Here is a 23,495-nt window from a genome sequence, read left to right as displayed (position 1 = left end):
TTTTTCAAAATAAAAGCTATTTTATACAGCTCGATATGTCAAGCACTGCAACAACAAAATTAATGTTGTCCTTTTACTTTGTAGACAAATTGCTTGAGAAGAAGTGATCAGCCCCCATGCCACATGTCTGCTATACATGGTCCTATATGGTGAAATGCTGGAAGTTGATGGAAGTTTTCATTTTTCTTCTAATGCATTTAGTTGTAGATAAAAACAATGACATTTGGGTTTGTGTCTTAAAATGACCTAACTTTTAAAAACAGCCTAAATGATTGTTCACTACTTTGGCCAGTAAACAATACAAATATAAACAAGTCAAATTGGTTGGAAGTTGATGGAAGTTTCCCCTTTTGTGGGAAGTCTCCACTTTCCACCCTGTTTTCAGTATTTGTGTTTTCCTTGACAAAACCCTACACAGACCAACCTGTCTGCTGAATGTACAGACATTAAATTCATATTGCTCTTCTCACAGTATCTAAATCTAAGTCAGACAGCAAACTTGTTTATTTCCGTAAAAAGTGGACTGATTCTTTAAACTGTGTCAAACTATGTTCCACATTTAGATCCACATGTATCTGAAATGCTTGTGAAGGACCAGTGCAACCTTCACCTGGGTTCATCACCATGCAAGCAAAAAATCTTTTTAATTTGTGGACAAAATCATCCCAGCTGAGAAAACGTCAGGCTGTGAAAATCCCCTGGTCTCATGTTGTATGCACGTCTCGCCCGCCTTCGTAACTCTGAGTGCCGGCCTGTCTATTGCTTCTGGAGGGGATGAAGAGAAGGTTTGTTTTTATCTCAAGGTTCTCCATAGCTGGCGGGCTTGCAAGCGGTGCAGGAGCAGTGCAGTTTCCTGTGTGTACGTCTGTCTGCCGTGTGCTGATGTGCATGTGTGCGTATGTCCGTCTATATCTGCAAATGGGTGCACACGTTTCGTATGAGTCTGTGTTTGCTTGTGTGAATGTGCACATATGCATATGTGCATGTTTTGTGGGTTTGCGTGTGTGTGTCAGCACTAGCCTGGAGAAGCCTGTAACAGCTTGGTGGAGAGCAGCTATCAGAGCAACATTATAGAGGAGGACAGGAGGAGAGGAAAGGAGGAGAGGGTGAGAGGCAATGATAAATGGCCGGGGCACACTAGCAGAAATTAGTGGAGCCGTATGCAAAGCTGTGGCATTTTGTTTGATGTGAAACAAAAGGACCACCATGACAAAAGTGCCTGCCAGCCAGCACAGCAGGACAGCAGCCCTTAGGACATACACCATCCACACTGATGGTGTGTGTGCCTGTGAGTGTGTCCGCACTTGTGCATGCATGTGGTAATGCATGCATATCATGCATACTCCTGTTTTCTAGTACTGTCTATATTGTGTATATTATCCCTCCCTGTGTTTCTGTGCTCCACTTGTAATGATAGACAATGCCTGGCCCTTTGTACTCCATGAAAAGACGTGGCTTGTTCCTCAGAGCGGCTACAGCATATTTGCTCTATTAAGCAGCTGAAATATAGACGTCTAATTTCTTTGTGAATGAATAGGCATCTTAGAGAGCGGCTCTCCTCTTAACATAAGGATGTAAATTGAACTGTTTAAATGTCACGGCTAGCAAGCTGATTTGATTCGAATTGATTTGCTTGTTTCTGGAGAAAAGACCTTCCTTTCCAAACCTTAGCTGCACTGGCTGCCACAGATAGACCAAGGTCTTTCTTTGCACCTCAACAACACATTGTAGGGCGTCTGAATTCTTCTATCTGCTGTGATTATGTACAAATGGCCTTCATTTGCCATCCATTTCAAAGCTGTAGTGCGGCATTGTGACTAGAGGCAGATGACGCAGACCAAATTACAGCGGGTTGGCTGCCTGAAAAGGATACTCACACAATAGGCTTTGTGAAGTATTCCCTTCAATACGTCGCCATTATTCTCACCTTTGTTGGTGTTTCTCTCTATGTTTCAGGAGCATCTTTGCTTTCTAGATTACATTTGTGGTGTTGAAGAGGAGTGGAGGGGGGGGGGTTAGACATGCTTGAGACACTCTTGTCTTGTACTATTTTGTCAGTATCCAGAGAAATTGATTTTGTGTGTTTCAAATTTGTTTTATTTATTGCATTTTTTGATTGCTTTCCTTCTTAATTCTGTCTTGTTTTATTGTCGTACAGTCACTGTCTGTTTATTAGTCATTTTTACATCTGCCTCTTTTTGTTGTACATATCCTGCTCTCTTCTTTTTAGTCGGCTTGTTCGATAATATCTCAATAACCTGGAGGGAAGCAGCCGGAGCCCACAAGGCAGAACAAAATTAATACAGGTGGCCAGAATACAGAGTGAATCACATCTGTCTGTTGAGTTGTCCTCTGTCATGTGTCCTGTTTGCTGCAAGTATCTTTTTTATCCTCTCTTTTTCTCTTATACCTCTTTTACACCAAAGTTAGCAAGTATACAATTGACTCCATTGCCATTGCCAGTAGATGAGTTTGCATTTCTGTTCTTTCTCCCTCTGTGAGTCATGCTCTCTCACCTCACTGTCTTGCAAGTGTGGCTTATTGCACTTTATGTAGAAAAAAGTATATTTTTCACATTCTTTCCAAGATGTAAAAAATTCTATGCACACAAATGTTCATGCTGGTTATGCACCAACGGCTGAAAGTACATTGTGCGTCATAACGTCACATGGGAAAAGTGCTGCATCAGCATCTAGACTGTCAAGATAAAGGAATTATTGCGTTCACCCAGTTGTCATGTTTCCATCACTGCCAATCAGAGAAACCCGGGACCGAATGCCGACTGTACCCATTCCTATTGCAGACATAAGCTAGATGACAGTGGGTTTTGTAACCTGTGGAAACATTACATTACTCACCAGCAACAACTAACTGACGAGCTTATCAGTGAGGATCAATACTGTTAATGAGCAAAATGGATTTGAAGATCATTTATATTTCCAGTATCGGTGATTTGTCCCGATTCAGTTTGTAAAGGTCCATATATTTTGCTGCCATTTTGCAACCATGCATAGGCCTATTACTCACAACCAGCTCATGCCATAGAGATGAACTTTATTGTGATGAGTTGATTTTCTCTTATTTCGTGAATTCAGTCAGTGGAGTGAGATTCAGTAGATGCTCCTGGAGGGCTGTTACAGCTCAGAAAAGGTGAACTGGCAAGAGAAGCTCTCAGGGAAGTGATTCACCCTACGATCATTCTTTTAACAGCTGTTTCCCTGACCTGTGTTTCAGGAGTTCTATAGGTGTAAAGTACTTTATCATTCATCCATGTTCCTTGCATTTTTTCTTACTTAGCAAACTTTTGTTCTTTTGAATGGCGCAGGGTTAAAAAGGTCGTCTGAGACATAACCAACAACCAAGGGCGAATCAAGGCAACACTCACACACACAGATGGTATATAGTATATGTTTCTGTGGGTATTTGTGTCTTGTTTTGATCATATTCTCCTATAATATACTCAGTAGCCAAGAGGCTGATATGGAGCTGTTGCTCTCATCTCAAGCTTTGATTGTTTGAATTGTGGAAGAACCCATATGTGTCATTTACAGTATGTTTCTGTCTCCTCTCTGTGGAAGTCTGTTTGACTTCACTGCTGTCAGTCTTTTTCCCTGACCACTTCAGTAAGTAAGTCCCTGTCTATCATTTTTCTTACACACAGAAAAGTTCATCTACACTGTTTCCGATATAGGATTTTATATATTAGGATTTTATTGATGCCAATTCCAGGATCCAGTGTATGAGAGTATTAGTAGCTGTTTGTTTTCAGTAGTTTTCCCATCTAGTCCTTGGTCCATGGTTTCAAATGACCAAGCGGGCTTTCACCAGGTCGTCACACACTCTTTTCCTTCGTTGCTCAAAACACACAGATGTTGCCATGGGGACGTAATTGAAAATCATTACATCTCAAACAAGTATTGTGGAGGTGACTATTCATAAGTGTCTCACCTTTTTGTCTTCCTGTTTTTTCCTCCTCCTCCTCCATGAAAAGGAAGTGAAGAATCCATCTGTCCTCAGCGCATCATTGTGCAAATGCTCCTTTCTAATCCCTCTTGTCCTGCTCCACCCACCCCGTACCCCACCTCTTCAACACGGGGTCTTTCTTGCCACTTTTATGATATAAGAAGCCAAGCCTAGATGAAGTTCATTTGAGTTCAGTTAAATCTTAAGGGATTCATCATTACATATTTACTGGCTGAGGCTGATCTTGCTGTAAGGTTCTACCCTCGTCCCATTGATCTAGTGCGCATGTTCACTCCTGAGGTTACGAGACGTGCTTCCATTTGCATAAGGCCCTGGGCAAGGTTCTTTCCACCATTGATTGGCCTGTCCATGAGCGCCCCGTGCCTTCTCACATTGATCACTTTGTTTTTTCCCGGAGACAGTGCTACTCAGAGTTCAGCTGCTGCTCCGGCATATCAGACCTGCCGGAGGAAGAGAGAGAGGAAGAGGAGACGAAAAAAGAAAGAGTGAGCATGCGAGAGAGGGAAGAGTGGGAGTCAGAGGGGGTTGATGGAGAAAGTTTGGAGCTAATATCTCGATATTTTCTCGAATACTTTTGCTTTGAATTTTGACACTTGGGTTGAAAAAATCAAATCCAGTTTCACCCTGCTGCCCCTGTGTCCTTACTCCTTCAGCCTATGAGCTACAGCAGCTGCATGAGGAGGTAAACGTAGTGCAATGCTATATACTGATGACAAGAGTAAACACAAGTCTGCACACCATCAGATTAATGCAACACAAGCAGCAAACACAAAAACCTATTTACATTTCCACTCGCACCTGAATACCTCCTCCCTATATACAGTTCATCCTCAGTTTGTGGTTCAGCCCTGCTCTGTTTGTGCTGCTGTGCTACAGAGAAAGATCTGCGCTGTCTTCCACTTTTTCTTTCTGTCTTTTTTTTCACCTTTTTTTTACTCATGTTGAACGTTTCCTCTATTTTACCTTTGGCCTCAAACCTGCATGGACGTCCTTCTCTCTACTCGCTTAGTCAGTGCTTGTCAAGGAATCGCTGCTCTCCATCGTCTCTCACACATACACACACACACACACACACACACACACACACACACACACACACACACACTCACACACTAATATATTTCAGTAAGGCACTGAAAGTCTAGGAATAGCATGATCCATGAGTTTTTAAAATCATTAGGCTTCTTGACCAAGTGACCAAAAGCGCTCAGTAATAATAACCATGCCCTTTATCTGATAATTACATGTAGGATTATGTGTTTGTGTTTTCATTTTTTTGCATACGCTCCATTGTGTGTTCATCCAGCATGGCGTCAGTGGTGGCGCAAGGCTCCGACTCCCATGATGCACCTCTCCTCTTTGTTCTGCCGTGCGAGAGCAGCGTGCGGCTTTGTCTGCCTCCCTCGTTCCTCTCGGCTCGTTGCCTCAGAGGCAAGGTCTCGCTCCCTTTCCCTCTCCCGTACTTCAGAGCTCTCTCGCTCTTTCATTCACTCTTTAGTACCCATTGGGCACAGCGCTCCGTTTCTTTTCGCTCCTCTGGCTGCGTTTGTCGCGTTTTAACGTTCCTTCTTAATTCGCAATGAAACTCACTTCACTCGCTCATTCTTCCTTTGCCCCTTGCCCCCGTTGTCAAACCACTCCTCATTACTGTCCTTTTTTTTGTGACGCTCACCCTCCCCGAGCTTATATGGTCACACCCCTCTCTCTCAACACTCATCTGTAAACTTACCTCTCATCATTTCACTCGTCCCTCACGTATATGGTCTTTCATGCGTTCTCTGCTCTTCCCCTTTGTTTCTCCTCCCTCTCTTAACCTCAACTTCACATCGCTATTTCAATCCTTGCATCTCTCTCCGATCCTTCACTCAACACTGACCTTTGTTTTGTCTTTTTCAACAAGCGTCAGTGTAAGAGCACCAATTTTTATCACTGCTCACAGTTTCCACTGTTACCACTTTTAAAAAAGTATCTCTAAGGTTGTTTATCTATTTTGTGTAAAACAGCAAAATATGTCACCCAAACTTCAATATCGTGTTAAATGAAGTATTGATGTAATATTTGATTTTGTCTTACCTCTTTCAATTCTTTAAGAGAGAATCCTCATTTATCTCCTTTCATCGAGTAGATGTAACTTTTTTCCTTTTTCCTATTTGTCCTCTTTTCTCTTACTGGCTTTTCTTCCCTGCTTGTCCCTCATTCGCTGTTTCCCACTGTGGTATTTCCATGCGTTCACCTGCTGTGTGTGGGTGTGTCAGCTGGTTACGACCTAGGTCACCTTCACCAGAGACGGGATACGAGTCTGACGTGAGGTTTGAATGTGGTGGAGATGACACGTTGACAGCTCAAATGAATCGCTTGTCACATGTCATTTTTTTCCCTCCCCCCCTTGTTAATTCTGTCATAAGAATGCATACAATATAAGAGAGGAATCTTGAGGACGTACTGGGTTGCAAATTGTCATGCAGGCATCACTCGAATCCAATACGTTGACTTTTCTGTCTTTTTTTTCTTTCTTTCTCTGCCCTCAACGATGTGAATGGTCTCATTCTGCAGCGAATGCAGGAGAAAGAATAAGTGTTAGGAATTGAAAGGGGAGAAAAGTGTTGTTTCTGAAAAGCCCTGAGGAGCAGCAAGGCGGATCCTGGTGCAAATGTCAGTGAACCCACTGACTCTTGGGTTGAAGTTTAAACCCTCTCTCCCTCCTCTGCTTCTGTTCCTCTCTTCTACTCTCTCCTCATTTTGCATCTCCATCCACGCTCGCCTCCGTCACTCTCCTAGTCTTTCACTGCTTTCTAAAGTTCAGTGAATGGGAAGCTGGTATTCTGTGGTTTTTGCGCCTTGTCTACTCCAAACGCTCCAAATACAAGTCACAGCATTCTTTGTGTTTGTAAAGAATTTCTTAGTGTCAATGCATCACCTGCAGAACGTGCAGCTTAATTCCTCTACGCACGTATCTCCAGTGTTTTAACATATCCATGGGACTGATGGCAAATGGAACACACACAATCGCACAGTCACCTCATATTTTCTGCACTTGAAGCTTGAAATACCACATTCTGACTATATTCAGCTGATCTATTCCCAACTCTATGGCCTTTGATACTCATGGAAAAGCTAGTTTGAATCCATTATGGCTGTCTTTTTTTTTTCCAGAGGTGTGTTTTAGTTATGTACCTGCAGTAAAACATATTTAATTTTTCAAGCCTGGAAAGCTGACAGTGAAAAGAGATGAACTGTTTTATGTGCCATTTTAAGGCTTTATGTGCTGTGAAATACGATCGGGGTTATGAAAGAGCAAGAGGAAGGTAGAGGGAGGAAGCGAGAAGAAGAGCAAGCGAGAGACTCCCGGCGAGGAGCGGCGTTTGATGTCTTCGCTGGCTTGGAGCTGAATGTGAAGTCACTGAAGGGGTAGGCCTTGTTTCATGGTGGGATTAAGGAGCTGGACGTCGTGTCTGAGTAAAATATAAAACACATATTTTTGCACATATTTTTTTAATGCATTCACGTTTGTGTACAAATGTTTTTTGTGTGATGCGCTCCAAAAGGCTGGTTTCTTGTCTCAGTGAGTTTTTCATTTCTCCCCCGTCATGTCACTCATTAGTCTGTGGTCCATGCTCAGATCAGTTACCAGTCCACATTTGGTGGCTTAGTTATTCATAGTCAGTGTGTGTGTGTGTGTGTGTGTGTGTGTGTGTCCCAGTCTCATATATATTCTGCTTTCCTATTAGATGACTTCACACTCGGCGATTCCTCCGGACTCCTCTGACATCAGCTTTCATGCATGGCCTGCCTGCCTCTCTCTCCCTCTCCTTCTCCCGCTCACTTTTTCGCTCTCTCGGCCTCGAATATTAAAAACATCTTGGTCATGTCAGACATCTTTTAACTCCCCCGTCCACCACCCACCAGTTAACATGTACCATACAACCCCTGTCTGCTGTACTTTAACTTCCCCTTTTCTTCATCCCTGGCTCCCTCCGTCCCTCTCCTAGTGTCCTGCCCCTCAATCCTCGTGCCCTCCGTGTGATGGCACTTCTCCCATGAATCCAGCCTTTTCACCTCTTGCCTCCCCCACACTACCTCCCTTCTTTCCTCCTCCCCTCCTGTATGTGTTTTTGTGGCTTTTTTCAGGGTGATGGTTAGTTGATTTGGTCTGATTTCTCTTTGATGAAAACACTAGGGGGCACTGCCTGTCCTTTGTTCCCTTAGCAGGCTCAGATGCATGTGTACTTGTATGTGGTCTGTCTGTGTCTGTGTGTCCGTTCATGTGCTCCTGTTTGTGTTTGTATTTGGTTAAAAAGCAAGTCCCTTGTCTGTAATGGATGACACAGATCTGCATTCAGACAGACAGGAAGGCAGAGAGGTGGTGGGTCTCTGGTGGTCACCAGGGTTACCGCTCTGCACCCGTCAGCACCCCCACCCCTCGTCCCCCCACTTCTACCCCCTGTTTCTGTTTGGTCAACCCCGGGTTGTGGGTTAATGAAAAGGGCTTGGACCACCGAGAGGAGCGACAGTCATCTCACAGACACCTCTGCTCACCTCCGGCCCTCTGAGACCGTCTCCTCATGACAGGGGCCCCCCCTCTCCACGTCTCTCTCCCCACATTGACCCTCTGTCCCCCGGGTCACACCACATCGTCTGGCTGCCCGGTGGCCGCCAAAAAAACACCCATGCAGCATGGCACTACACAAAGGTAGATAAACTCAGAGAGAGTGGTGTGGTTTTTTTGAGTGGCTGACAGTTTTTGTGTTGGAGGATAAAGAAAGTGCATGTGAATGACTACCCTGTTTATCCAAACGGACGCCGATTTAGACAAGAGACCTCGGTCACATTTGGGGCCATGGCCATGAGGAGGGGGCCCCAAAATAAAAATCTAGACATCAGATTTGGAGAGGAGACAGAGAGGAAGCAGACCTTCGCTCCTGCCCTGTAGACTCAGAGCTTTTTGCGACGCTCCTCTTCGTGTGACAGTACTCTGTTGTTTACCGTGTACAGTCCACACTGTACAATTAGCGATCGTGCTTACTTCTTCACTGATGAATGTGATTGTTTTTGAAGGAAACTCCGAATTATTGATTTGTTGTTGGGGGGGAGGGGGTTTGATGGTAAGCAGACAGCTGATGAGGGATGTTTGATAGTGCTAATTGGCAGCTCCCGTCGGTGCAGTGTGTGGTTGGCGGTGAGTTGGGGCTGGGCGAAGTGAAGCGCTGCTATTGTTTAGAGGTGTCAAACCCAACGCAGAACAAAGAGGAATGGAGAAATGTGCTGCGCTTGCCTATCAGTGTGCTGAAAGCAGCTACAGAACACACACACACACACGTATAAATATATTATATATACGTACGAATACACATACGTCCATCTACACCTACACACACCACAGTACCTGGAGTCATATATACCAGTGTTCGCTCACACTGACGTGCACACTCTCGCTCACACAGAAACCCACTAGTGCACACGTGCACACTCTTAGACAAACAGCCTGAAAATGACAAGATAATCACCACATTCAAACTTACCTTCAGCTCTGGGTAAATGCCTCTCTCTGAGATAAACTAATAAATATACTGTTTTCTTTTCAAATGTTCCCCACTGACGGCCCTCATTACCATACGCTGACAAAGACCTGACAGAGGTGTATAATAGTTAAAAAGGTAATTTGACTACAAGTAGGAGTTTGGGTGGGGAAAAGGGTCAGCGTGCATCCCCCTCCCCACCCCCCATCTGTCTCTCTCTTTAATGGTTTATTCACGCTTTTCCAGGACTTTTTGCATGATTGACTGACAAGGTCTTTTTCCGAAATAGCATCTTCAGTAATGAGAAATAATTGACTCCCTAATCAAAAAAAAGGGTTCATGGAATCCACAAACCCAACTGTAATCTTCTGTGGCATTTCCAGCAGAATTGACAGTCCTCATAGCTCCAGGCTCTATACCACTTTGATTTAATTGCTTTTTTTTATAAGATTAATAATATACTTTATACCGTATTGTGTGTGTGTGTGTGTGTGTGTGTGTATGCTCGGTATGTGTGTGATTGTGTGTGATTTTTCTCCGCACTCTTCTCTCAGGCTTTGTTTTTAATCAACAATATCACTTGAAAAGCTCTTCAACTGGTGTACTACTTTTTGTAAATTTTACAGTTAATTCATTAAGGGAATCCTTGTGGTGATTTCATTATGTACTCCAGAGTATATTGCTGCGCTTGTTTTGCACAGTATTTTTTTTTTTTAATAAATGATATTGAAACACTGAAAGAATAAAAGAAGAATAACAAAAGTAAATTTTATTGCACGTGTCCGTGAGTCTTTTTCAAAGCAAAATTTCCGAGTCTGCTTTAAATATTAACATAATAATAACAGTAAAAGTATTGTTTATTTAGTTATTTTGATATCAGTTTTTGGTCACACAAATTGCATTAATTTAGATATATTTTACCTACTTTTTTTAATTTAACTGGCAGTATGAACCAAAGTTTTCTTTTACTTTTGACTTCTATGGAATTCAATTTTCCTATTTAAGGCAAGAAGAGAAAATGTTGTTTCTATTAAATCTGCTTCAACGGAACATCATGATATGACAGATTAAATACTTTAAATGGGTTTGTTGTTTTTTTTGTTACTCTGTTTAATTGGCTAATTGAATTGCTTTTTATTTTCTTTATACCCTACATAAGTATATTTTTTAATCTTTTATTCTCGTGTCTTGATTACTTTGGGCATAAAAATAATAATTTAAGTGAGTGTGCCTCAAGAACTACAAAGTTTTTACAAGACGGGGCAAATTAACTTGTAGCTTCCCTCAGTCTGTCCAATTTGTAATATGGCCTCAACCCCTTCTCTCTCTCTTTCTTTTCTGACTCATCTTTCCTCTCGTTAAAAAGCTGTTTTAAATCATGGCTGGTGGCAATGAGAAGTTAATTTCAGATTGTTATATATTTCCATTAATTTCACTTGGCCTTCTGTAGTTCTCCCTCCCTCGCTCCCTCCTTCCGTTCAGAACAGGGCGATCACAGTGCATGGTTTTTTTTTCTTCTTCTTTTCTTATTTTTCTTTTTCAGGGGCTCTCTTTCCTTTTTACCCCACGGCACAGGAGACAAGCAAATATGAAGGAGTAGAGGATGATAACTGAAGGCAGGAACACTCTCTTTGTCGCTTTCTTTCACCCCCCCCACCCCCTCCCTTTCCTCTTCCCCTGAACTTTTTTTCTTCCATGAGCCGCTTCTCACTCAGAGATGGGTCGAGTGGCACTAGAAGTTTGTACGAAACACCTCCCCTGAGAATCCAACTCCTGCAGCCCTGGAGGGACACACACACTATCACACACACTCACACTCTCACACACACACACACTTACTCACTCACACACCTGATTTGCCAGTAATGCGCGGAGCAGCAGGCGCCTCCAGATTTGTTGTTTTTGTTTCATTTTCCTCCTCCCTCTTTCACAGCTAAGGTGAAAAACAGTCCACTGAGATATTTGGTAGATTTTGCCATTAATGTGCTGCACCTTTTCAGAACACGCACATACACGCGCACACACAGTAACTTCATGTATTGATTTGTGAAGCATGAGATTAAATTTCTATGGATCTTAGAAAATAAAGAAATGTGTTTTTTTTAAATAATTTGGAATATTGTGACGACAACAAGAGTGAAGAAATTCACACAATTGCTGAAATGTTGCTCCTCTTCAACCTTCTCATAACAAATTTAGAAGAAATGAGCGAAAATTCCACATCACTGCTTGTTGAAATTTCTCACTGTACCCCAATTTAGAAATGTTGGCTCGAATGCCAACATTGGGCTCAGTTAGTACAAGGAATCAGTGTTTATCAGCCCCTAAGGCTGGATGTGTGTGTGTCTGTGTGTGTGTCTGTGTAAGTGTATGTGTGTGTGTCTCAGAAATGGACAGCAGTACCCGATGGATATTTAACACATTAGCTTTGGCAGAGCTGAGAGTGGTGTGAAAACACACTGATTTCCTAAGTGGCAATCATATCAGCCTTGTCGTCAGAGAGGCAGCCGAGAGCAAACATCTGTGTGTGTGTGTGTGTGTGTGTGTGTGTGTGTGTGTACTTGAACATGCATGCAAACTGTTTGTGTACACCATTTAGACATTAACTCCAGTTCTGCTTTATATCTGTAAACTTTGTCTGTTTATTATTGTGTGTTGATTCACCAGGATTACGTCTGTTTATTTAGCTTCATAATATTAATTCCCTTTTATTTAATAGAATCTGTTTTCCATGTCTCATGTTATTCTGGGCATATTTCCTCCTGCTGTTTTTAAAATTTATTTTAACAAACTACACTTTTACTCTGATGGCCAGTTCCTCTCTCTACCTGTGTCTTTCAGTCTTTTCCTCTTCCAGCCCAAGGTTTCTGTCTGTCTCTCAGTTATTTAGCCTCTGTCGCTCCGTCCGCCGGCTCTGCATGTCTCTCTCTCCATGGTGAGCCGTCTCCTCCCTGCCAGGGTTCAGGGAGCACTCGGTTCTCCTCGGTGTCAGTATCACCCTGAGTTACGACACAAAGGTCTCAGCCTCCTCCTCCACCCACCCTTGTTAGGCCCACTTGCTCGCTCCCTCCCTCCGTCAATCTCGCTCGCCCTCACCCTATCCATCCTCGTCTCCAGCTGAGAGTCACCCATCCGAAACTATGTTAAAACAGGGTCATCCCCCGGCGTGCACTTAAAGGCTGTCCCTTTAACCTGCTCTGAAATACTTACGGCTATTATTATAGCTTATAAATCATTAAGAAAGTTTAATTATACGAAAATTTCATGGTGGAAATGTGCAAGCTGACACATGGGAAGGGGAATTTAATGGGCCAGCAAGTCCCAGCACCGTGAGGGAAAATATTGAGGTTAGGTTTCTATTTTACAGCATTGCCGGAGGGTTGAGAGACAGGGAGAAAGACAAGAAAGAAGCACTTTCAGAGTGAAAGAGAGAGAAAGAAAAAGGCGATTGGAGATGTTGAGGCCTAGACTGTATGAGAAACTTTCTCATTTCACTCTGTAGACCAAAGCCGTTAATATGACCAGTTGATTTGGGAATGATGAAGACGTTGCCCACTAAAGCTTGTGCTGATTTTTTTTAACTAAGACGTATTCTAATTAACGCAAGACTTTAATTAGTCGCCATGCGTAATTTGATTTTGTTAAAGAATTGTGCCTAATTAGAAATTATCATTTGGAGAATTTCTGTAATTGCTGTCGCTAAACAATATATGAACACCCTTAATGACTAATGTTGTAAAACTTTCTTAATTGTGTCGATACCATTTTAATGTGAACATTATTGAGGCATTGATGATATAGCTGCAGTAACCTGAGCAACGACCAGTAGTGTTTTCACTGCGACAGAAATGTAAACTGATCAAACTGTTGGGAGTTATTAACACAAACCACTATGCAGATGTTAATTACAAATGAACTGAATTGTGTTATAGCAGCTATAATACTGCTATACATTTCAGCATCAGCCTGCCTTATTGGGTCTATATGATTTAAATGCCATGACTTTGTAATAAAAGAGCTGTCAGTCAAGTAAAAGTTAATGTTGTAGGGAGTCATTATTATTTTTTGGAATTATAAAGGAAAAATATTATGTGAAAAATATTTTCAGATGGGATTAATTGGAAAGTATGAAACAAATTAAAACATTTTGAGAATTAAGTCAAAATTGAGAAGAAACTCGAGAATCACAAGAGAAATATTGCTAGAAAAAATCAGTGGAATGTTGAATGTAATGCTGAGAGAATAAAGAAAACATTAATATATAACAAGCACCAGATTCTCATGAAATCAAAACTTTATTTTGTTCTTAAAATTCCAGCTTTTTGGCCATTTGCTATATGTCCATCCCCACTCTCTCTCTATCCCCCCGTCCCAGCTTGCGCTCCCTTCTATCGAAATGAAAGGACATAAAAGCCCCAAATATATACTAGCCCTATATAAACATAGCCCTAATACTCTGTCGTAGGAAAGAGACCCACTAGTGTATATACAGTTATTTGAAGTTTGATGCACAAACCAACTCTCGCTGAACTGAATCTTGAAGAAACTAATTATTTTATTTTGAGCCTACAGCTCACCCACAACCCGGTTCATCCCTCCCTTCTTCTCTTCCCTTTCGTCCTCCTCCGTCCGCCCTTCCCGTCTTCCTCTTGTTTTCCACGCGGGCACAAGCGGGGCGCAGCGCCCACAGCCAGCAGGTTTCCTGGCACACCGCTCTTCATCCTCTGCCTTTTGTTTCCACCGGTGGACAACCATTCTCTACTTCTGCTGTGTCAGTAAATATTTACTGGCCTTCCTTTTCCTCACTGCCCCCACCACTGGTGTTGGTGTGTATCTGTCTCCACGTCTGGCTGTGTGTGCGTATATATCTATATCTATATATATATATATATATATGTATGTATGTATAGATATATATTTGTGTACAACGTATAGTTCTACGAAATGTCCCAAAGACTGAGCTAGGACTACATGTGCAGACGTACACCACTTCCCACTACCCTGTTTCCGGTGTTGTCACTTACAATCCAGGAATGCCCCCCTGACTCCCCACCCCCTCTCCTCACCCACCGTCCTCCATTTGTCTCCCTCCCTCATCGTCCCTCCATCATGCATGTCGGTAACAGCCATGAGAGGAAAGACGAGAGGAAGTTATTGCACTTTTTCTCCTGCTCTCCTGCTCTTTCCCTCCCTCTCTGCACCCTTGCCGCAGCCAGAGTTCATGCACTGGAGAGTCAGGGGGGGGGGGGGGGGGGGGGGGGGGGGCAGAAACCTCTGCACACTCCCACAACACTGAAAGATGCATACACACAAACACGCTCCCTCTCACTCCCTCGGGCCCTGTGGCCTCGTGCTAGCAAGGGCTTCCTTCCTGCGGTTAAGACAAAGGAAACTGGGGACAGACAGGGGACCTGGGACCTCTGCTTCAAAGCCACAGGAAGTGCTGGTGTTGGCTCTTCCTGTGGAGGGTGTTGGAGTGTGGGGGGCCAGCTGCCTGTGTTTTCACAGTCAGGGAGGAACAGGGATCAGTGTGTTGTGTGTGTGTATGTGTGTTAGTCACAGACAGTGTAGGTAGAGTGACTAAACAAGCTGCACTCCCACTCCTACCCACCCCTCCATGACCTGAGATCAGTTTCTAGCAGCATACACTTGTACATAGATACAAGGATCATGCCTATGGTGAATCCCTCAGTCATTAAAAGCCACATCCAGCTGAAGATCATCAACTCTACCACTGTTTATCTATGCGTCTATTGTCTTTATTGATTTACGATCATGGAAAATCACTGCCAGAGCCTTTGAGTCTGTTGTTTTCCAACCCTTGCTACAGTCTTTGCAGACTCTACACATGCTCGCAGTGTGTACACGTCTTTATGTGTTTGTGCTTCTGCTCCTGTTCCAACGTTGGCATGTCGGGATTTATGGGGGTGTACGTGTTGGTGTGTCTGCGCCATGTGTTTCCCAACCTTCCGGTGTGCACGCGCATACATGTTTGTTTGTTTTTTCTGTGTTCGCCCTGGCTTCATCTGATGCTCTCCTCTTGCTCCCTGGCAGCGACAGGACAGTTAATCAATCAAATATTTAAGCAGTGCTTCAGTACTCAGTGGGTAGTCCTAGATTATCTGTGGCTGTTGGCAGTGCACGGCGCAGCCACATTATAAGCCTCGTCACTGACTGGCATCAACACAGGGCGCCTCTCTCTCAGTTTCTCTCTCCTCCTTCCCCTTGGCCTCTGCTCAGTCTTTGTACCCTCCCACTAGCACTCTACATTTTGTCTTCTTTTTCATTCTCACTCATTTTCTCTCTTCTCTCTCAATCTCTTTTCCCCCCTATCCCTTGTTTGCGGCTCTCTGTTCACACACTTGCTTTCTCTCTCTGTATAATTGTGGCTTTTCACATTGACTATCTGACAGTGAGCAAGGTCCCTTAAAGAGCTCTCATCTTTCTCTCGTCCTGTTTTTTCCTCTCTTTTCTCTCACACTGCATTCTTTCTAGGGATGAGTCTGCCTGTCTCCCCGCGGGGATCTCCATTGTAGATTACCATTCACTTTTCGCCCAATTATCTAGTGGCTTTCGCTGCCTTTGACACATAATTATCAAAGGCCTAAATAATTGTCTTTATTATTGCCGGTGTTTAGATGTAGCGTCAGCGGAGCGGTCTCGTGCAAGGGAGCGTCACGGGGAGAGCAGAGAAATGAAGTATTTATCTCGACCAGAGATTAGCTTAGCATGCTGTTAAATGATGTCCTGACGCTTATTTCAACTCCTCGTCCAGATAAATAAACATGATTAATGCCACCCCCCACACACTTTATACACACCCTACATTTATATGCACACACGTTACACATCTCATTCTACTTCAGCGCTGAAAATGAGATTATGCACGACAAAAAAGTCTTGCAGTTAACTGGCTTTGTGGCAGGAAGCAGCTTAAAGCTGTGGGTCATGTGAGAGGTCAGGTACGAGAATCAAGGGTCAGAGAAACGTCTGTGAGTGGGTTACAGTTAGGTTATGGTTAGGGTTTAGCGTGAAGTTATGGTTAAATTAGGGTAAAATAATGCAAGTCTATGGCCGCGTTCGACTGGTCCATTTTGCTTTGGATGGTTCCCAAGTGTGTCAAATGACTTGGAAATATTTCAGCAGCCGCGATAATAAGAGCTGTTCAAAACCCTGAATGATAAAGAAAGGTGAACTTATCTCCTCATAGCATTGTAAACAAAGGACCATCCTTATTAAAGGAAAGGAGAAAATGCTGTCCCACAATTCATTGGGGCAACAACACGCCACACAACCACATAGTTGCACCTGGACAGAGCAACATAAATATAAAAAAATATTATTATATCATATTTTGACAAGATCCAGAACTGATCCTCACATGATCACCTGAGCTCCTGATTTCTTCTCTGTCACATCTGTCTAGTGAAGCAACAAATATAAAGGTAACTTCAAAGCCCTGATTTCAGAATGTACAAAAAAAGAAATGTCTCCACTCATTTAAGCTTTTCTCCACATTGATTCCTCGTTATCATATTATTTCAACTTTTCAGTCCTGTTTTATTTTGGTTTTCAGTAAAAGCTATTTTGATGCTTTCTATAAACTGAAAACATCTTTTCTCAGGACTAACATTCTGTTTTGGACGGTAAACTTTGCTGTCACTGTCGCAGCACTTCGTACAGCACAGAGTATCATACAGTTTGTGTGTATCTTCTGTTACAAATAAAGTTGTCTAAAAAAAACGGGGTCAGTGTAAGTGGGGTCAGATTTTCTCTGCACCTTTTCTAACGCCTTACTGATTCTCCCTCACATCCTTCCTTGACCTTGTGATGTTTTCCATAGGGGTCAAGGAGTAGTGGTTAGGAAAGGAGATTATTTTGACTTTCTGACCACAGCCCATGTAATGTCCCGAAGCTCGAATTGCGCATGTGTGTGTGTGCTCATGTGTGTTTGCGTGCGCGTCTGCATGTTTGTGTGTTTCAGTGGCTCCAAATTCGTGAGGGATGTCTACTTTTTATAGGGCTTGTGAAAAGCATGATGTAGTAGAATTGCGCCAACCAGGGGGTCAGAATTCTATGATGTTTGCGTGTCTCTATAGCAACCAGGCCCTCGGCAGTGAAATTTGAAAAAAACAATTTATGAGGGCGAAATGGAGAAGGGGGGAAAAAGAGGGAGAAGGATTTTGAAGTTCATCCAGAGTTTGAACGTATGTGGAGCGGGGGGTGAACTTGAGTCATCAGTCGTGAATCAGCTTTGTTATCCCGGTTCAAAGAAATATAATGTGTAGTCGTGGTCAAATTAAATATTCATCACAGGAGGGTAGGGTTTTTTAACAGCTTCTCACCAAAACAGATCAATGAATTAATTTTACATCTTTCATTTCTTTTGGCAGACTTCATTTTGAAGTCAAAATAAGTCAATAGGTTTTGATATTTTTGCTCAATCAGACCTATAAGCCTGAAATGTTGCAAAAGACAAAGGAAATTCATCACATATGTGACAAACTTATCATTAAGGATGGAGGTCCACCCTAAGGACAGACCCCTGTGATGGGACTCACATCATGTCCTTTTACACTTAGAGTGTTTTCTGTTTATGCTTTGGGAAGGCAATGAAATCACACTACTGTGGCCCGGAGAGCTCAACACACTATAACACATGCAAACAGACACAACACATGCAACTGGAGATAACATCTTTATGTGTTTGACAACGCATACAAGCACTTACACTACACTAACAAATACTTAAAACACAACCAAACACTACCAAGTACTCGCAATACAACCAATTACTATCAGCCAAATACTCTCAGCACAACAGAAGTGTTCCCAGGGGAAACAAAAAAGTGATGGATACTTCACTAGTTTTGTGAGAATTGTGTTGTGTTTTGAATATTTGGTTGTGCTGTGGGTATTTAGGTATGTTGTGAGTACTCGGTTGTGAATATTTGATTGTATTGTGAGTATTTGGTTGTGTTACGTATTTGGGTATGTTGCGAGTACTCTGTTGTGTTGTTACTGTTAGGGTATGTTGTGAGCTTTTGGTTGTGTTGTGGGTATTTGCAGCGCATGTGTTGCGAAATTGATGAAGATATTTTTGCCATTTGCATGTGTAGGTTTTTTCTTAAATTGTATTGATTTGAGCGCTCCGGGCCACCGTGCACTTGCTTCAGGGATGCTGTTCTGAAGCTCACCCTGTGGTCTGATCTCCATGTGTAGTGGGTCAAGTAAAATGATTATTTTCCTCTTGGAGATCAAAAAACAATCTTAAATATTCTTTCTTGTGCACATCTGCTTTTCTATGTCTCATCAGTCCCCTAATTTATTTTGATGTCCATTCAGCTTCCTCTTTCAACCCTCTGCATTTCCACTGCCCTTTCTAAAAGTTTTCTTTTTTTCTTTTTTACAAGCCTGAAGCCCTCCATGTCCGAGCTCCACCCGAGCCTTTACTCTGCATATCCAGCTGCTTTAGCATTAGAGGAAAGGCCAGCAGAGACGCAGCAAATGTCTCAACATCTGTGTGTTGGTTTTAGCTCAACAAGTATTTCCACATGTTTCTCTTCTTTTTTTTTCCCTGTCCGATACAAGACTGATCACAACAGCTGGTCTGTTTCCTTGTTAAAGCTGCAGTCTGTGGTTACATAGTGGATTAGCACATTTAACGTTCTGGATAAAGATGGCTAACACTAACTCACAGGGTACATTGGTGTAAAAAATTACAACACAATGAGTTCATACACTAAAAAGAGCTTACTCTCTCGGGAGAATGTGGCTTTATGGTTGTAACAGGTTGGTAAGATAACCATGAGTATCACCCACCGAGCAAAAGACATAGTCGTGCTTAGATTTTCCTTTCAACACGCAGCTATCCACGGTTGTCATTGTGGCTTGTAAAACACAAGAACCAGTGGTGTCAAAATTATTGTGGTTGAAGGCCACACAGCACAGACCACTCTCTTCTGAAGTCCTTATTTGTCAACCTATTACTCCAACTGTTACCACAGCCAACCATATGTGTGTTGGCAATGTGGCAACTGTCAGGACAAGTGATTTATACAGCCAGGGTGGGAAGATTGAGTTCTTTGGTCTTTAATCTTTGGTCGAGGCATCATCTCTCTTTGGTGAGAGTTATTTCCATCCGTCTTTGGTGCAAATACACAACACGCCGTGCATATCTTTGAATAGCAAATCACACAGAAACTTGTGCACGAAAGTTGATTAGACAAAGGCAGAGAAAAAATAGTTTCTCATTGTATTCAAATCAATAATATGTTACTTGTTTTTTCTTACCAAAGAGCATCCGGTGGTGTTGAATCGAATCAATTATAATGACTGCTTTTGGATTTCCAAAGGTCTCATTATCCCAATTTAAAAAAAGAAAAAAATGTCTTCAGTCATCTGTCGGCTTGAAGAGACAGACACATTTAACCACGCACTGTCTAAATACTTAAGTTCGGTATTTTGGTTCTACACTAAAACACCCAGCACCATCCGCAACCAAGCTTCACTCCCACCTTACCAGCTGTGCATTTCTCTTTGTTCATGCCTCCATCTTTGTCTAACCGCTGTCGATCATTCACCCGCTTCTCAGCCAAACTGCCCTTCTGTTGTGCACTTCTCTCGTATCTGCTCACGTTCAGTCCTACACACATATGCATACATCCATGTGTGTACCCACACACGACGGCATGCACAGACACACACACACACACACACTTGCTCTGGTCGTCGTTCTCAGTGTTCCTCTTCTGTGTCTTTGCCTCCATTTATCTGCATATCCTTTGTTATTTCTCCAAAGTACTTTGTTTTAAAAGTGGCATGTCAAAATGCTTTAAACAAAGATAGACTTAAACAACCTGTCAGTGATGGCAGGTTGGCAAACACTATACTTTGGCACAAGTTGCTGAGCGTTAGTCACAGTTTTAATATACCAGCAATTTCCACCATGTAAAGGACACCTACGTTTTACTTCAAACCTAAGAATTATCTGAAGGGCCGTATTTGATAGGAGCAAGTAGAGACTCATTTATCCACTTGGAAAGTACAAAAATGTTTCGTCCCTCGGCTTGTGTGAAGTTTTTTGAGCGGATTGAAGTCATGCTCAGCGTTTTCCACGGGCAGTCAGTCTACTGTCTCCTGTTTCCTGGCCTCTGTTAGCAGCCCCTATGCTCAGGGACTGGCCCGTTTGGCTAGCACCAGAAAACAAGACCTTGACTGACACCTCCAGTTTTAAAAGGTTGACTTTGCTACTCCCACGGGCCCAGTTCTGCCAGAGGAAAGCTTTTCAACCAAGCGTGGATGAGGAAGGGAGTACAGCAAGGGGTCTGTATCTCTCTCTGTATGCCATTGTATGATTTTTTTGTGAGCGGGGGAATTTGTCTGCGCATACATGTGCAGTGTCTGTCTCCTTTTGTTGTCTGCGTCTACAGATGTGCACTTTATTTTTTCTTTATGCTTGTGGCCGTACCTCCCCTCTCATTCTGCTTCATCCTCCACCATGGTGAAGACACGCCGGTGGAAGCCTTATCAGCTGAATGATGTATGAGTCCTTAGTGCCTTAATAGATTCCATTTATCTCTATACACTCCCACTTTAATTTGGCCGGGCAAGGGAGGATGTATTCAAATGCCCACTGTCATTATGATGTACAGCCCGCCAGCCAGAGCTGGCCTCTGTGATTGCTACAGCCTGAGTGTCAGAAACAGATTCCCACTGAACCCCCGGCTTAAACCCTCTATGCCAGCCCAAAAAGCAGCCTTATACTCGTACCACATTTTGTTTTATTACACTTGAGCTTATTGCACGAGGCGAATAGCGTTCTTAAATACAAGTACCAACTAATGCCTCATATTCTGGTCCCTGCCTTAGCATAAACATTACCTAGATATCCCAACAAATTACTAGTCTTACTCTCAGGCACTGAGCCATAAACACCACCACTATTTTAAGCCCACCAGAAGTCCAGTAGTCCAGGACACTGCCAAGATTTCCCTCCCTCCAGATGACACTTAAGATGAAGCTCTAATATAGTTAAAAGTAGCATTTGGTCTGTGCAGCTGTAGCACAGAGTGTCAATGACCACACACCCACTACCCACACACTGCGATTTTACAGCACTGTGGCCATCCCCAGTCCACCAGTCTCTCTCCCAGTGCCACTAAATCTGTACAGTAAGTGATTGTTAACCTATTGTAGCGAGTCCTGTTCTCTTTTCTTCGCGTTTTATCTTAAAGCGAAGCAGAGTGAGACGACTCCTTCCCGGCGCCTGGCTGTGCTACTCCTTGGGGTAGGTCCAGCGGTGTGGGAAGTCTATTGTACTCCAGTAACAAGTCCTTTGTGTGACATTTTCCTTGGCGTTGACATTCAGAGGGGAATAGGAAGACAGGCCTGGTGATGCCATATTCTCTGTGACATGTGAAGGGAAAGGGTATTAAGAATGGGGACCGAGGTATTTGAACGTGCGCAGGGAAGGACATTTGTACAGGACGTGACAAGGACACGCTATGGAGGAGCAGCTCTTTCATATTTCACTTTATAACATTATGCGGCACACCAGGTTGAATCTGTATCCGCCAGTTACAAAGCTGTCCACTGGGCCAGTCCTATCATGGTCCGAGGAGTAGGCTGACAGGGTGTATTATGCAGGGAATACAATTTTTACTAGGCAAGTATCTACTGACACAATGGGTATTTCATATTAAAATGGTTTTATTCTCATCTATGCCTTTGAAAAAGATGCTTTTTTATTTCTAAAGAGGTCATTATATCTCTTACAGCATAAGGTCTCTGTCGTTCAAATGTTGTGTGAAATTACCCGGACACTCCTCAACAGCGACTGTGTCATTAACATCCTGGGAGGGTGACTAACATGAATCTGATTTGCTTTTTCGTGGCAGATGAATCAGAGGGAAATGCAGGTGAAGAACAGAGTGTGTGCCGTGGCGCTGACCGACTCCGCTCACAACATCTGGCTTCAGGAAACCAGCAAAGGCACACAGGATTGGATGCAGCAGGTGAATATAGCCACACACATGCTCAAATACACAGTCTGAAGGCAACAAATATGCTGCGAGAGGTACCGCGGTCAATTCCTTGGCTTCCATGTAAATTCACCCAGGTGAGCCAAGGTCGCTCGGGCTCATGCTCTTCTTTAATTTCCCACTGCACAACTCTGCTGACCTACACAGGTACCCCTGACCAACAGCAAGCCTTAGAAGTCATAGAGAACCATTGTTTGCATGTTTTCCCTCTATTCTTGACCCCCACTTTTTCTTCCTGGGTGCATGTCAATGAATAACTGAGATGGTAAACCCTCGCTGGTGCGCGTGCACGTGGCCCGCCATGCATATGTGTGTTAGCTTGCATGCATGTGTGCTCATGGGTAAGCCTGAGAGATAGGATGCACGTGCATTTGTGTTAGCTTCATTTTAGCACTTGCCCTTTCTGATGTGACCTCTGTGCCATACGCTGCACCTGGGCTCACTCAGTATGCACATACTGATGAGGACTAGCCAAGACCAGAGGTGCTTGAGAGCCAGAGATGCAAATGTCACACACACACACACACACACACACACACACACACACACACACACACACACACACACACACACACACACACACCTTTATCTGTATTACTTTCTCTTTTATGTCCCTTGCCTTTTGTTTTTGCTATTTCTGGTTTCCTCCATTTTTTGTGTACGCCTTTGATTTGTGTGCTCAAGTGTGTGTCGCTCATCTGTGTATGTGTATGTATGTTGGTTTGAGTTGTGGGGATTCAAGGTTGCACTGGCCCCCTTCTCCTTGTCTGGCATCTCCTATTTTTGATTCATCTAAGGGATGTGTGCGACACAACATAATTGGAATGTTAAGTGATTTTCTATTTGTGATGATTACCCAGAACAATAAATCTGAAATAACCTTCTTTGTCCAGTCGAAGGCAGGGGACAGGCAAGGATTCGCACTCTGTCGTACTCATTAACCCACAGTCCT

At 43.1% G+C, this 23,495-nt stretch overlaps 1 protein-coding gene across 5 annotated transcripts in view; it reads left to right on the top strand.

Moving 5' to 3' along the window:
* arb2a (ARB2 cotranscriptional regulator A) overlaps positions 1–23,495 on the top strand; it is a 150,384-nt gene that overhangs the window by 77,562 nt on the left and 49,327 nt on the right. For all 5 annotated transcript variants that reach the window (XM_069523913.1, XM_069523914.1, XM_069523916.1 and 2 more), the window contains exon 9: positions 22,400–22,516. In XM_069523913.1, the coding sequence (XP_069380014.1) occupies positions 22,400–22,516 (117 nt within the window). The remainder of the gene's footprint in view (positions 1–22,399; positions 22,517–23,495) is intronic.

The sequence above is a fragment of the Paralichthys olivaceus genome, chromosome 4, assembly GCF_024713975.1.
Source record: "Paralichthys olivaceus isolate ysfri-2021 chromosome 4, ASM2471397v2, whole genome shotgun sequence".
Lineage (NCBI taxonomy): Eukaryota > Metazoa > Chordata > Actinopteri > Pleuronectiformes > Paralichthyidae > Paralichthys > Paralichthys olivaceus.
The sequence above is the reverse complement of the archived record's forward strand: the minus strand, read 5'-3'. Positions and strand labels throughout refer to the sequence as shown.